The sequence below is a fragment of the Hippopotamus amphibius genome, chromosome 17 (assembly GCF_030028045.1).
Source record: "Hippopotamus amphibius kiboko isolate mHipAmp2 chromosome 17, mHipAmp2.hap2, whole genome shotgun sequence".
In the NCBI taxonomy this organism is placed as follows: Eukaryota; Metazoa; Chordata; class Mammalia; order Artiodactyla; family Hippopotamidae; genus Hippopotamus; species Hippopotamus amphibius.
Window position 1 is genome coordinate 47,623,844 of NC_080202.1, and position 12,855 is coordinate 47,636,698.

The 12,855-nt window shown below is 37.1% G+C and overlaps 1 protein-coding gene across 2 annotated transcripts in view; it reads left to right on the plus strand.

The window, feature by feature from the left end:
• Window positions 1–12,855, plus strand: part of POLG2 (DNA polymerase gamma 2, accessory subunit) — a 39,761-nt gene that overhangs the window by 7,482 nt on the left and 19,424 nt on the right. The window contains exons 4-8 of one of the 2 annotated variants that reach the window (XM_057716334.1): window positions 155–328; window positions 1,232–1,372; window positions 3,568–3,648; window positions 6,063–6,163; window positions 7,894–8,097. In XM_057716334.1, the coding sequence (XP_057572317.1) occupies window positions 155–328; window positions 1,232–1,372; window positions 3,568–3,648; window positions 6,063–6,163; window positions 7,894–8,059 (663 nt within the window). In that variant the 3' untranslated portion in view covers window positions 8,060–8,097. Of the gene's footprint in view, window positions 1–154; window positions 329–1,231; window positions 1,373–3,567; window positions 3,649–6,062; window positions 6,164–7,893; window positions 8,098–12,855 lie in introns of those variants that run through there. The other variant, XM_057716335.1, reaches the window with a different exon arrangement.

Below are 12,855 nucleotides of genomic sequence, written 5' to 3' on the forward strand. Positions count from 1 at the left end.
TCAGATTAAAAAACAGTATTTTTAGCAATATATTCACTCATTTAATTAAACTTAGTAATTTTTATTTGGGACTTGACCAGTTTCATTCAGTTGTGGCAGGCAACTTTACTTTTTAATGTTTATTTTAATAAATTAATAAGACAAACTTTTCCAGTTTGCCGTGAGTCCATCTAACTTCAGCAGCAGTGATTGTCAGGATGAAGCAGGCCGAAAAGGAAACAAACTTTACTACAGTTTTCCCTGGGGAAAGGAGCCAATAGAAACCCTGTGGAATCTAGGAGATCATGAACTTTTACACATGTATCCTGAAAATGTGGCTCAATTACACGTATGTTTTACCTTGTGCTCCTATGTATCCTTTACCCAGATTCTCTAACTGTGATCATTTCTGAACCATTTGAGAATAAACTGTAGACGTGGTACCCCAAGACCTCTTAATACTTCAGTGTGCATTTCTCAAATATTATAAGGACTCACCTATATAACCACAGTACAGTCATTATATCAGAAAAGTAATAGTAATCTCCTATTACTATCAAATCCACATAACCCTTCAAATGTAACCAGTTATTCCAGTCTGCCCTTTATAGGTCCAGGATCCAATCTAGGATCCTGTTTCATGTAATTGTCATGTGTCCTTCGTCTCCTTCAAATGAACCATACTTTTTATCTTTCCTTGTCTTTTATGACCTTGACATTTTTGAAGAGTACAGGCCAGTTACTTTGTAAAATGTCCCTTGGTTTGAGTTTCTTTCATGTTGCCTCATGATTTATGTATTTTTGCTAGGAATGCCATAGCAATAGTGCTACCCTCTCCTCAATGCATCATATTAGGAGGCATATGATATCAGTTTGTTACTGGGGATGTTAGCTTTTATCACTTGGGTAAGATGATGCTACCAGGTTTTTCCAATGTAAAGTTGATTAAGTATTTTGTACTTATTAAGTGATCAGTAATTAATAATTCTTTTATGGGCAGATACTTTAAGACTAAATATAAATGACCTGTTTCTTACCAAATTTTGACCTACTGTTTGCTGCATCCGTTGATGATTCTTGCCCAAATCAATTATTACTATGAGGGTTGCCAAATGGTAATTTTTTAGTTAATTTCATCATTCTGTCTAGATTTATTGATTAGTTTGTATTCAGATTCTATAAGTCTAAAGTGTAATTTTAAGAGGTAGTTCTGCTAAATGATGCTTTATTTTTATTTTACTTTTCTGTGAAGGGCCGAGATGGACGGAAAAATGTAGTTCCTTCTGTTTTATCTATAAATGGAGATCTAGACCGAGGCATGCTGGCATACCTCTACGATTCTTTCCAGCTAACAGAGAATCCCTTTACAAGAAAGAAGGATCTTCATAGAAAGGTGCTTTGATATTTCAGAGAGAGACTTGGGAAATTAAAAATATGTTTCTCCCCCCCCCCTTTTATGTTAGTGTACTTGGTTTCTAACATAAACTCTGAATAATAATTTTTTTAGTGCAATTAATTTAAGTATTTGTCAGATTTTTTGTTAGAATCTGGCCACAGGAATAATAAGGAGGTTCTCACAGACTAGAAGAAGGAATCCTTATTGGGTAATCCCAAAGGCATTTCTATTTGATCTTGGGCAGCTAGACAACTGTCTCTGATTCTTAGCCCCTGAGCCTTTTCACTGATGGCTTCTGCTTGTATCAGAAGCTGAGTGTTAAGTAGGAGTAAGACAGACAGACCAGCAAGACTTACAGTATTGACCTCTCTGCTTCTGGTCTGATACCAAGTGGCTGATCACTAGATAACAGGAGCTAGACATGGGTCTGGGTCAAGGGAAAGGCTTATTTTAGGATGTACAGTTTGAGCATTTTTATGGGCTAAAAATCAAGAGACAGGAGGGTTTGAAGTTATAGGAGAGAAATGAAACGCCACTCTAGTGGAGCAAGATTTTGAAAGAAACAGGAAGGATCAAGAACACAAGTTGGGGGGTTTTGTCTTGAAAAAGAGTTATTTTTTGAAACCGCAGAGAGGAAAGAAACAATGGTATAGATATAAATAGGCTACCGGGGCTGGTTAGCCCTTGAAGGAAGTTTTACTCATATCCTTTATTTTCTTGGGGAATTAGAAAGCAAGATTATTTGTTTAAAATGTGGAGGAGTAGGGGTTTAAGTGGTAAGAGTTTAGAATAGTCATATTCCCCTTGAATGTGAAAGGGAGTTTTTCTAAATCAAAAGTTTAACATGATGAGTGCTCAGCTGGGATTAGACACCATGGGTTTGTAGCACCACTCTGCATAGTCAGTGATTTATTATGCAGTGCTCATTTAGCCTGATGTGGCCATGTATAGAATTGTTCTGGGGGGTGGGATTTATAGGGTGGGTATAGCAAACAAACAAGGGGGATCCTTCCTTTCTCTTACATACCCCACATCCAAACCATCAGCAAAACCTCTTTGTCTTCAAAATATATCCTGAATCTGTTTCTTACCACCTCCCCTGCTTGCACTCTGATCTAAGCCACAGTCATCCCCACCTCCCTGCACTGAGTGGCCCTTTTAAAAGGTGCACGTTACTTTCCTTCTCTGCTCTAAACACCCCAGTAAGCTCCTCATCTCACTCAGAGGAAAAGCCAGAGCCCCTAAAATGTTTTACAAAGCGATACCCTTTTTGACCTTCAACTCCTCTCTACCTGAATCAGCCTGCTGCAGCAGCACAGACCTCATTGTTTCTAGAAGATGCCAAGTATGCTCCCAGCTTAGAGTCTTGTCATTAGTTCTCCCCATTGTCTGGTCTTCCTCCAAGTCCACACGTCTTATCCCTCAATCCCCTTTCAAGCCTTTGCTCAAATGTCACCTCAGAGAGGACACTTTCTCTTACCACCTTATTTTTTAATTGTCCCATTGTACTTTGTTTTGGTTTTTTTTTTGCGGCACCGTGCAACATGCCAGATCTTAGTCCCCTGACCAGGGACCTTGCCCCCCTGCAATGGAAGCATGTAGTCCTAACCGCTGGAATGCCAGGAAAGTCCCTCTTACCACCTTATTTAAAATAGCAAACAACCCTCCCTCAGCCCACCCCTTGCCAGCACTTCCTGTCTTTTTTTTTCAGCACTTACCACCTTCAAATATACTTCTTATTTATTTTATTATCTCCTTCTCCCTATTATGAGGGACAGGGATTTTTTTTTGTCCCCACCACCTAGAATTGTTTCTCGTACCAAGTAGCCATTCACACATTTGTTGAATGGCTGAGTTGAATGCATAGAGTGATGCGTTTTGGCAAGAGAAAGCCCAGCGATAAGCCATGTGGCTCATGCTGGGTAGCGAAGGCAGGGATGCCAAGAAGGGGCATTTCAACAGAGAAAATGGAGTTGTCAGAAAATGGGAGACTATGTGAAGTGAACTTATTTCTATAGAAAGCCTGAATGGAGAAGTCTACAGCAGCTGAATATAGATGGCTGATACATCATTACGTGATTTTTTAGGACCTCAGCTAGCTTCCATTTTCACACAGAAAATTTTAACTGCTTAAACAGCTTCATGTTTTTTAGTGCTTGTCCTTCTTACCCCCTCTCTTTAAACTGTTTTAGGTGCTTAAACTTCACCCTTGTTTAGCCCCTATTAAGGTTGCTTTGGATGTGGGAAGAGGCCCAACAGTGGAACTAAGACAGGTGGGTTAAGTAAGTTTTAATGTCATGATTTCAATTATAACTATTCTTCCAAGAAAACTAGTAGTTTGCCATCTGAAATTTTATTTTGATTCATTTTTTTAAAAATTTTAATTAAATAATGAACTGTGGATAAATACTATGGCTAATTACAGATAATTTGAAGTATAGTATATTAAAGAAGCTGAATACAATTCAGTGGGTTTTGCTGTTAATGCCACGCCTAGTCAGTTACATTTTTAAAATTGAGTGTGCATAATTTTAGTAATTAAAATATTTGTACAGATGTCTAGTGAATTATTTCTTACCCTTTTCCCTTTTAATTTAACACTTTTGATACTTGTTGGTATAAGCACAAGTTCTAGGTCTGTAATCTTATTTTATTTTTCTGATCTATCTGGTCAAATTAAATACTCTTAAGAAAAGCCAGGATCCCTTTAGCAGTCATTTCTGTCTGGGTGACTCAGACCCATCCAGGACCTGAGTGAGAACACTGGAAAGATTGACCTGGCTTTCCCAGGCTCTTGTGCGGGGATCTGGCAAGGTAGGGATACTGAGCTCAGGGAAAGGGAAAAGAATGGCTTAATTTCCACATTTCCCCCCAGAATTGCAGGGGGTTCCCCAACACCCTGGTAGGTACCAAGTTCCTAGGTGTTTTTTTGCTTGAAGGACAAAGAAGAACTCTGTTCCCTAGATTTTCATCATTACCATTGCAGGCCTTTGTTTTGTTTTTGTTTATAAGAGTATTAGTAGTATTTTGTGCCTTGGGTATTTTACCAAAAGAATAGTGTCTTATTCTATTTTTAACTTTTCCCCTCAGCAGTATGGCAAAGAGAATCCTTATGTATGTAACTTTGTGGGCTATGGAAGAGGTTTTGTGGGGCATTTCCCCATGTCTTCACCTGAGCTTAATCATGCTTAGAGCTTTTTCTCTGCTTTTCTACTTTCTGTTAGAAAGAGCACATTTTCTGCTGGCAACCACTAACGTACTAAAACTCATATTTATTTTTTTCCCTGTTAATTTCATAGATTTATTAATATCTATACTCTCATCTATCCCCAAAATATCATGTATGTTACACCCGTTTACTTCACTGTGGTCTTTCCCTGGGAACTTGTTAGAAATGCAGATTCTTGCCAGACCTGCTGAATCAGAAACTGGGGGTGAGTCTGTGTTTTGCAAGCCCTCCAGGTGATGCTGGTGCTAAAGTTTGAGAAACAAGCACACGTCCACACCCCTTCCCAGCACCTTCCCCCCTCCCTCCCCCCTGGGGACATTTGGTAATATCTGGGGACTTTTCTGGTTGTTACACGGTGGAGGAGGGTGCTCCAGGCATCTAATGGAGGCCAGGGATGCTGCTAAACATCCTATGTCAGCAGTGCCAATGAGAGAAATCCTGCTTTAGAGTTTTAGTTCTAGATTGTTAAGGGCGTTTTAAATTTTTGTTTCTTTTTTTTTCCTTCACCATTTTCTTTTAGTAGATTTATTTTTTGGCTACGTTGGTTCTTTGATGCTGCACATGGCAAGCGTGGACTACTCTTCATAGTGGTGCATGGGCTGCTCATTGCGATGGCTTCTCCTATTTGCAGAGCACGGGCTGTAGGTGCGCAGGCTTCAGTAGTTGCAGCACACAGGCTCAACAGTTGTGGCTCACAGGCTCTAGAGTGCAGGCTCAATAGTTGTGGTGCACGGGCTTAGTTGCTCTGCGGCATGTGGGATCCTCCCAGAGCAGGGATCAAACCCGTGTCCCCTGCACTGGCAGGTGGGTTCTTAACCACTGCGCCACCTAGGAAGTCTCTGCTTTACCGTTTTTAAGAAGATAGTAAAGTGTACTGTGTCAGTTACTCATTATTACTTCTGTATTTCCAATCAGGCTTTTGTCTCCAGCATTCCACTGAAACTAATCATTCTTTTCTTCTTGAAATGTTTTCTTTAGTTGAATTCAGGAATACCACTCTCCAGGTTTTCTTCATATTTTTCTGGCTCCTTCTCCTTAGTTTCCTTAATGGCTCTTTCCTTCTCTTCCTGACATTGTGTTATATCCCTCAGGCTCAGTTCTCAAGTCTCAGACGGGTTTAGAGTTAACATAGCCCTTCGGACTTAACTGTTTTTTTCTGATAGAATCTGTTTTGCTTTTGTTGTGTTTTGAATGATGATAATAATTCTTATATATGTTATAAAAATTTTAGAGATTTGCATTTAGTATTCAGCTTTACAGTGTTTAAGTCCTTTAGGAGCAGTATACAATTTATAAGTATACAATATATAAAGTTATCAACAATATTACCATGTAATTAAAGGGATTTATGCCCATTTTAAAGATTGAAAAAGATGATTGGTGGTTCCATAAAAATAGACTAATATCTCTAGTTACTTTTCTTTCTTTCATATTTGACATTTTTGTATTTTTCACCAGGTTTGTCAAGGGCTGTTTAATGAATTACTAGAAAATGGGATTTCTGTGTGGCCTGGTTATTTGGAAACTGTGCAGTCCTCATTGGAACAACTTTATTCAAAGTAAGGATTGTCTTTTTTGTTGCTAAAACAAAATGTATTTATTCAGTTTTTGATTATACGATGTTTCTTTACTTTGTAACAAATTTTTTCTAAATATGTATATATAATATAATTTAAAATTATTCCTAACTTTCCTGTTTACAGAACTACATACCCTTAGTTAATTGCTACAGTAAGAAGTAATACTCATCAGGTATATTTAAGCTCATACTATGTGAAACTTCAAGACTAACACCAAGAAGTATGTGTACCTGAGTTTATCAGTTTATCAGGGATGGAATCATGTATATTAGATGCATTTGTTGAATCAAGACTGAGGGAACCTGAGTGGAGTGCCTTTTCCTTGCTGGCCTTGTGGTTCATTCTCAGGCTGAGTGGAAAGTAATTCCATTCCAGAGAACAGAGAACTAGTTTTCTCACTGATCTGCACCTCTGTTTACCCGATTGCCCAAGACTGAAACCTGAATATTGTCCTTCACTCCTCCGTCTTCCTTACTGTCCGCATCCAGTCCATCACTAACTCTTGTCTCCCTCTTAAAAGTATCTCACATCCACATCTCCCCATCTTCACTGCCACTACTCAAGTTAAGATCACCAGTATCTCTTGGCTGGATTATTGAAATAATCTCTTAATTGATCTCCCTGTCTCTAGTCTTACCCCCTGCTATTTTTTAATAAAATAATTCGTTTTTCCCTACTTTGGGTTTATTTTGTTATTTTTTTAGCTTTTTGTGTTGAATACATATCTTTTAGGTGAAAAGTTGTGAAGCTTAGTGTTTTGCTCCTCAGTCTCTAGTAAGTTGTTAAAATATACCTTTCAGATGTTGTCAGAAGAAAAACAGGTTTCTATAAATAAAGCAATTGTTGGTTTTATCATATATAAAATGAAGGGGTGGTACTTGAACTTTCCACTGTTCTCAGGTTCTAAAATCTTAGCTTTTGAGTCATGTGGATAATATCAAGTTACAGTTGTTCTTCACATGTAAAGGCTTTATGTCCCAGGATATTTTTTTTCCTTTGTCCCAGGATATATTTCTCCAGATATTTATTAAGCACCCACTATATTTTATGTACTTTGATACAGCAGTAAACAACACAGAAAAGTATCCTGTTCTTATGACACTTATATTCTAGTGGGATAGAATAGACAATGGACAAGTAAATAGATAAATAAGATACTTTCTGGTGGAGTCCTAAAAGAAAAACAATGAGATAGTGTGACTGGGTAAGCAGAAAGAAGGCCAGTGTGGAATATATTCAGTTATTGCTAAGCTAGGAACTGTAAGTTAGCATACTAAGGTATATATTTAGCATGGTTTTTGGTATAGCTTGTACACTGGATCTTAATATTATACTAGTAGTATAAGAGAGTGTCATCTAAAGTAATTTTCTTGGATTGTATCCGGATACCAAAAGGCCGAGATTATTCTCAGGTTCATCCAAATCACCCCAGATGGTTTGTTGAGGCACCAGTGTTTATTTCTTATATTTTATTTTCTTTTATGACTTTCCAGCTATCACAATAAGTCAGAAACTTTCTGAAAATTTTACTTTGAAAATGATTCAGAACCTTGAAAATAGTATTTTTGGGTTCAGCTCTCAAGCCCTGCCTTTGCGTTTTGTGACTCTTGAAAGTGGCATTGACTCCAGAGTAAGTAAAGCTGGTAATGTGGTGAATTTACAATCTATATTTGTGCTCATGTGTTCTGGTTAACTACTTTTTTCCTTAGATATGATGAAATGAGTATCCTCTTCACAGTGTTGATCACTGAAGCTACTTTGGAGAATGGATTAATACACCTGAGAAGTAGAGACACCACAATGAAGGAAATGATGCATATATCCAAAGTAAAAGACTTTTTAACTAAATATATATCATCAGCTAAGAATGTATAGATTCTAATATTTGTATAATAAATATTCTCCTTTCCTAATTTGGTTGTCTTATTTATCTTAGATTTTTTTAATTTTAATTTTTTTGCCGCCTTTGCACTTAGAAGTGGATTTTTTGATGCTTTTTTTGATTCAGTTTTTACTTATATTTCTTGATGTGTTTTATGGTATCAGAAATATGTTCATCTATAAGAAACTAAAGTACTGCTATACTGGATTAAGCAAATTGGAGGGTTTTTTTCTCATAACAAGAAATCGAAGGGGTGGACTTGTCCAGAGGTGGTGTAATTGTTTCCTCTATAGTAGTTAGAGACCAAGGCTATTGCTGTCTTTCTGCCATCTTTAGTAAATTGGCTTTTATCTTTATACTTGTTTCTTCTTGGTCACAAGGTGGCAGATACATTTCTACCTTCTCAGCCACATCTAGTTTGGAAGAAAGTCAAAGAGATAAGAGCTAGCCAGTCAAGATTCTTCTGTTTTTAATTAGGAAAGTAGAAGCTTTCCCAAACATCCCAATCAGAAGACTTATTTACATTTTATTGTATTTATTAGAACTGAATCACATGGTCATTACTAGGCCATTGTCCAAAGGAATGACAATATCATCATTAATTTGCATCAAACACAATTTATCCCTTGGGGCTACAGTACTATCTTGTCCTCTCTGAAATGGGTTTTATTATCAGAAAATAAGGGGTCTCTGTATATACTGTGAGATATCAAAGATTAACCTAAAACTAAATTTTTAAAAATTAGAACATTTATTGACTTTTGAAAAGCAAGCTAAAATAAATGTTAAATGGCATAATCTAATATTAGTGTATTTCATGTCTGATGCTAATAGAGGTTTTTAAGAAATCTTTAAACTTTTATGTGCTGATTATGTTTGTGTTAACTATGTTGTCATTACCAACCTGACAAAAATTCCAGCTGATAATTTGTGTAAAATGTCTTGAAAGGTTGGCTAACTTGTCTGAGTTGACTTTACTTAGTAGATTTTTATTTTTTGGTTATTATTTTTTGCTCTTGGGGAGAATTTCAAACACAAGCATATGCAGAATAGTATAATCAACGCCATGTACCTATCACTCAGCACCAACAACCATCACCCCGTGACCAGTCTTGCCTAATCCACCCAACACCACCCTTCCATGTTATTTTGAAGCTGATTGCAGTTCATTTGTAAATATTTTAGTTCAGAATCTTTTGTTAAGTTAACCGTTTTCATGCCTGAAAAAATTAACAGTAGATGATATTAAGGAATTATTGAGAATTTCCTTGGGTGTGATAATGGTATTATGGCTTTATTTTTCTTTTTTAAAAGGCCTTATCTGACAGAAACACATACGTAAATATTTTTAAGTAAAAATATATATCTGAGGCTTGTTTCAAAATTTAGTTTTAAAAAAGTGGTAGAATATAGATGAAAAATAAGGGTAGTGCTGAGTTATTCAAGTTGAGTGTTGGGTACATGGGGGTTCATTGTACTGCTTTTTGTGTATGTTTGAAGATTTTAATAATAAAGAGTTTTTAAAAACCAATTCTCTAATATCAGATATCCACTTAGTTTCCAGTTGTTTCATTGTTGGATCAGGATCCAAATAAGACTCATTTATTGAAGTTGGTTGTTAGGTCTCAAGTACTCTTTTTTTTTTTTTTAAGACATTTGAGTTGTTTGTTATGGTATTTTCTACTGTTTGAATTTTGCTTATTGAATCCCCTTGGTGTAGTTTAACCTATTCCTCTCTCTATATTGGAAATTGAATCCAGAGGCTTGATCAACTTCAAGTTCGGGCAGCAATATTATTTTGTAGGCTCCCTTCAGGAAGCAATAAATGTCTAGTTGTTTTCTCTAGCAATCATTGACCAATGCCTAGATCAGTCAGTTCATTAGAGGTGGCAAAATGGTGATATTCTGATTCTATCTTCCTTTTTTTATTAGCTAGAATACTTGTATAAAGAAAAACATCTCCTCTACTATTTGCTTAGGGGTATGGGAATGGTGGGAGAAATGCTGGATTTGTCCTCTTAAAGTTACTATTTTTCATGTACAAATTGTCCTATCTTTGGCCAGTAGGAGCCTCTTCATGTTGGATTCAAGTCCTTTTGACACAACTGTAGTAGTCTTTGATAGCTTCCTTGATATCTAATATCTAATGTAGAGCTTCTATAGTTTAGAGTTTCTCCAAGGAGACCTGGTTCCTTTTATTGGAAAACTAGAGACTATACTCTGGGTGCCAGTGGTGCTCATTATTTTTTATTTATTTATTTATTTTTATTATTTTTTTTGGGGGGGGGTACACCAGGTTCAATCATCTGTTTTTATACACATATCCCCGTATTCCCTCCCTTCCTTGACTCCCCCCACCTCGAGTCCCCCCCACCCTCCCCACCCCAGTCCTCTAAGGCACCTTCCATCCTCGAGTTGGACTCCCTTTGTTATACAACAACTTCCCACTGACTATTTTACAGTTGGTAGTATATATATGTCTGTGCTACTCTCTCGCTTCGTCTCAGTTTCCCCTTCACCCCCCGCCCCCTCCCAAACCTCGAGTTCCCCAATCCATTCTCTGTATCTGCATCCTTGTTCTTGTCACTGAGTTCATCAGTACCATTTTAAGATTCCGTATATGTGAGTTAGCATACAATATTTGTCCTTCTCTTTCTGACTTACTTCACTCTGTGTGACAGACTGTAGTTCTATCCACCTCATTACATATAGCTCCATCTCATCCCTTTTTATAGCTGAGTAATATTCCATTGTATATATATGCCACATCTTCTGTATCCATTCATTTGTTGATGGGCATTTAGGTTGCTTCCATGTCCTGGCTATTGTAAATAGTGCTGCAATAAACATTATGGTACAAGTTTCTTTTGGGATTATGGTTTTCTTTGGGTATATGCCCAGGAGTGGGATGACTGGATCATATGGTAGTTCTATTTGTAGTTTTTTAAGGAACCTCCAAATTGTTTTCCATAGTGGCTGTACCAACTTACAGTCCCACCAACAGTGCAGGAGAGTTCCCTTTTCTCCACACCCTCTCCAACATTTGTTGTTTCCAGATTTTGTGATGATGGCCATTCTGACTGGTGTGAGGTGATACCTCATTGTGGCTTTGACTTGCATTTCTCTGATGATTAGTGATGTTGAGCATCTTTTCATGTGTGTGTTGGCCATCTGTATGTCTTCTTTGGAGAAATGTCTATTTAGGTCTTCTGCCCATTTGTGGATTGGGTTATTTGCCTTTTTGGTATTAAGCTTCATGAGCTGCTTGTATATTTTGGAGGTTAATCCTTTGTCCGTTGTTTCATAGGCAATTATTTTTTCCCATTCTGAGGGTTGCCTTTTAGTCTTGTTTATGGTTTCTTTCGCTGTGCAAAAGCTTTTAAGTTTCATGAGGTCCCATTTGTTTATTCTTGATTTTATTTCCATGATTCTAGGAGGTGGGTCAAAAAGGATCTTGCTTTGATGGATGTCATAGAGTGTTCTGCCTATGTTTTCCTCTAGGAGTTTTATAGTGTCTGGCCTTACATGTAGGTCTTTAATCCATTTGGAGTTTATTTTTGTGTATGGTGTTAGGAAGGGTTCTAATTTCATTCTTTTACATGTTGCTGTCCAATTTTCCCAGCACCACTTATTGAAGAGGCTGTCTTTTTTCCATTGTATACTCGTGCCTCCTTTGTCAAAGATAAGGTGCCCATATGTGTTTGGGCTTACTTCTGAGTTCTCTATTCTATTCCATTGATCTTCCTTTCTATTTTTGTGCCAGTACCATACTGTCTTGATCACTATGGCCTTGTAGTATAGTCTGAAGTCAGGAAGCCTGATTCCACCAACTCCATTTTTCCTTCTCAAGATTGCTTTGGCTATTCGGGGTCTTTTGCATTTCCATACAAATCGTAAGATTTCTTGCTCTAGTTCTGTGAAAAATGCCATTGGTAATTTGATCGGGATTGCATTGAATCTGTAAATTGCTTTGGGTAGTACAGTCATTTTCACGATGTTGATTCTTCCAATCCAGGAACATGGTATGTCCCTCCATCTGTTTGTGTCGTCTTTGATTTCTTTCATCAATGTCTTAAAGTTTTCTGCATACAGATCTTTTGCCTCCTTAGGCAGGTTTATTCCTAGGTATTTTATTATTTTTGTTGCAATGGTGAATGGGAGAGTTTCCTTAATTTCTCTTTCTGCTCTTCTGTTGTTAGTGTATAGGAATGCAAGAGATTTCTGTGCATTAATTTTGTATCCTGCTACTTTACTAAACTCATCAATGAGTGCTAGCAGTTTTCTGGTAGAGTCTTTAGGGTTTTCTATATATAATATCATGTCATCTGCAAAGAGTGACAATTTTACTTCTTCTTTTCCAATTTGTATTCCTTTTATTTCTTTTTCTTCTCTGATTGCTGTGGCTAAAACTTCCAAAACTATGTTGAATAATAGTGGTGAGAGTGGACACCCTTGTCTTTTTCCTGTTCTTAGAGGGAATTCTTCCAGTTTTTCCCTATTGAGAACAATGTTGGCTTTTGGTTTTTCATATATGGCTTTTATTATGTTGAGGTAATTTCCTTCTATGCCCATTTTCTGGAGAGCTTTTATCATAAATAGATGTTGAACTTTGTCAAAAGCTTTTTCTGCATCTATTGAAATGATCATATGGTTTTTATCCTTCAATTTGTTGATATGATGTATCACGTTGATTGATTTGCGTATATTGAAGAATCCTTGCATCCCAGGGATAAACCCCACTTGATCATGGTGTATGATTTTTTGAATGTGCTGTTGGAGTCTGTTAGCT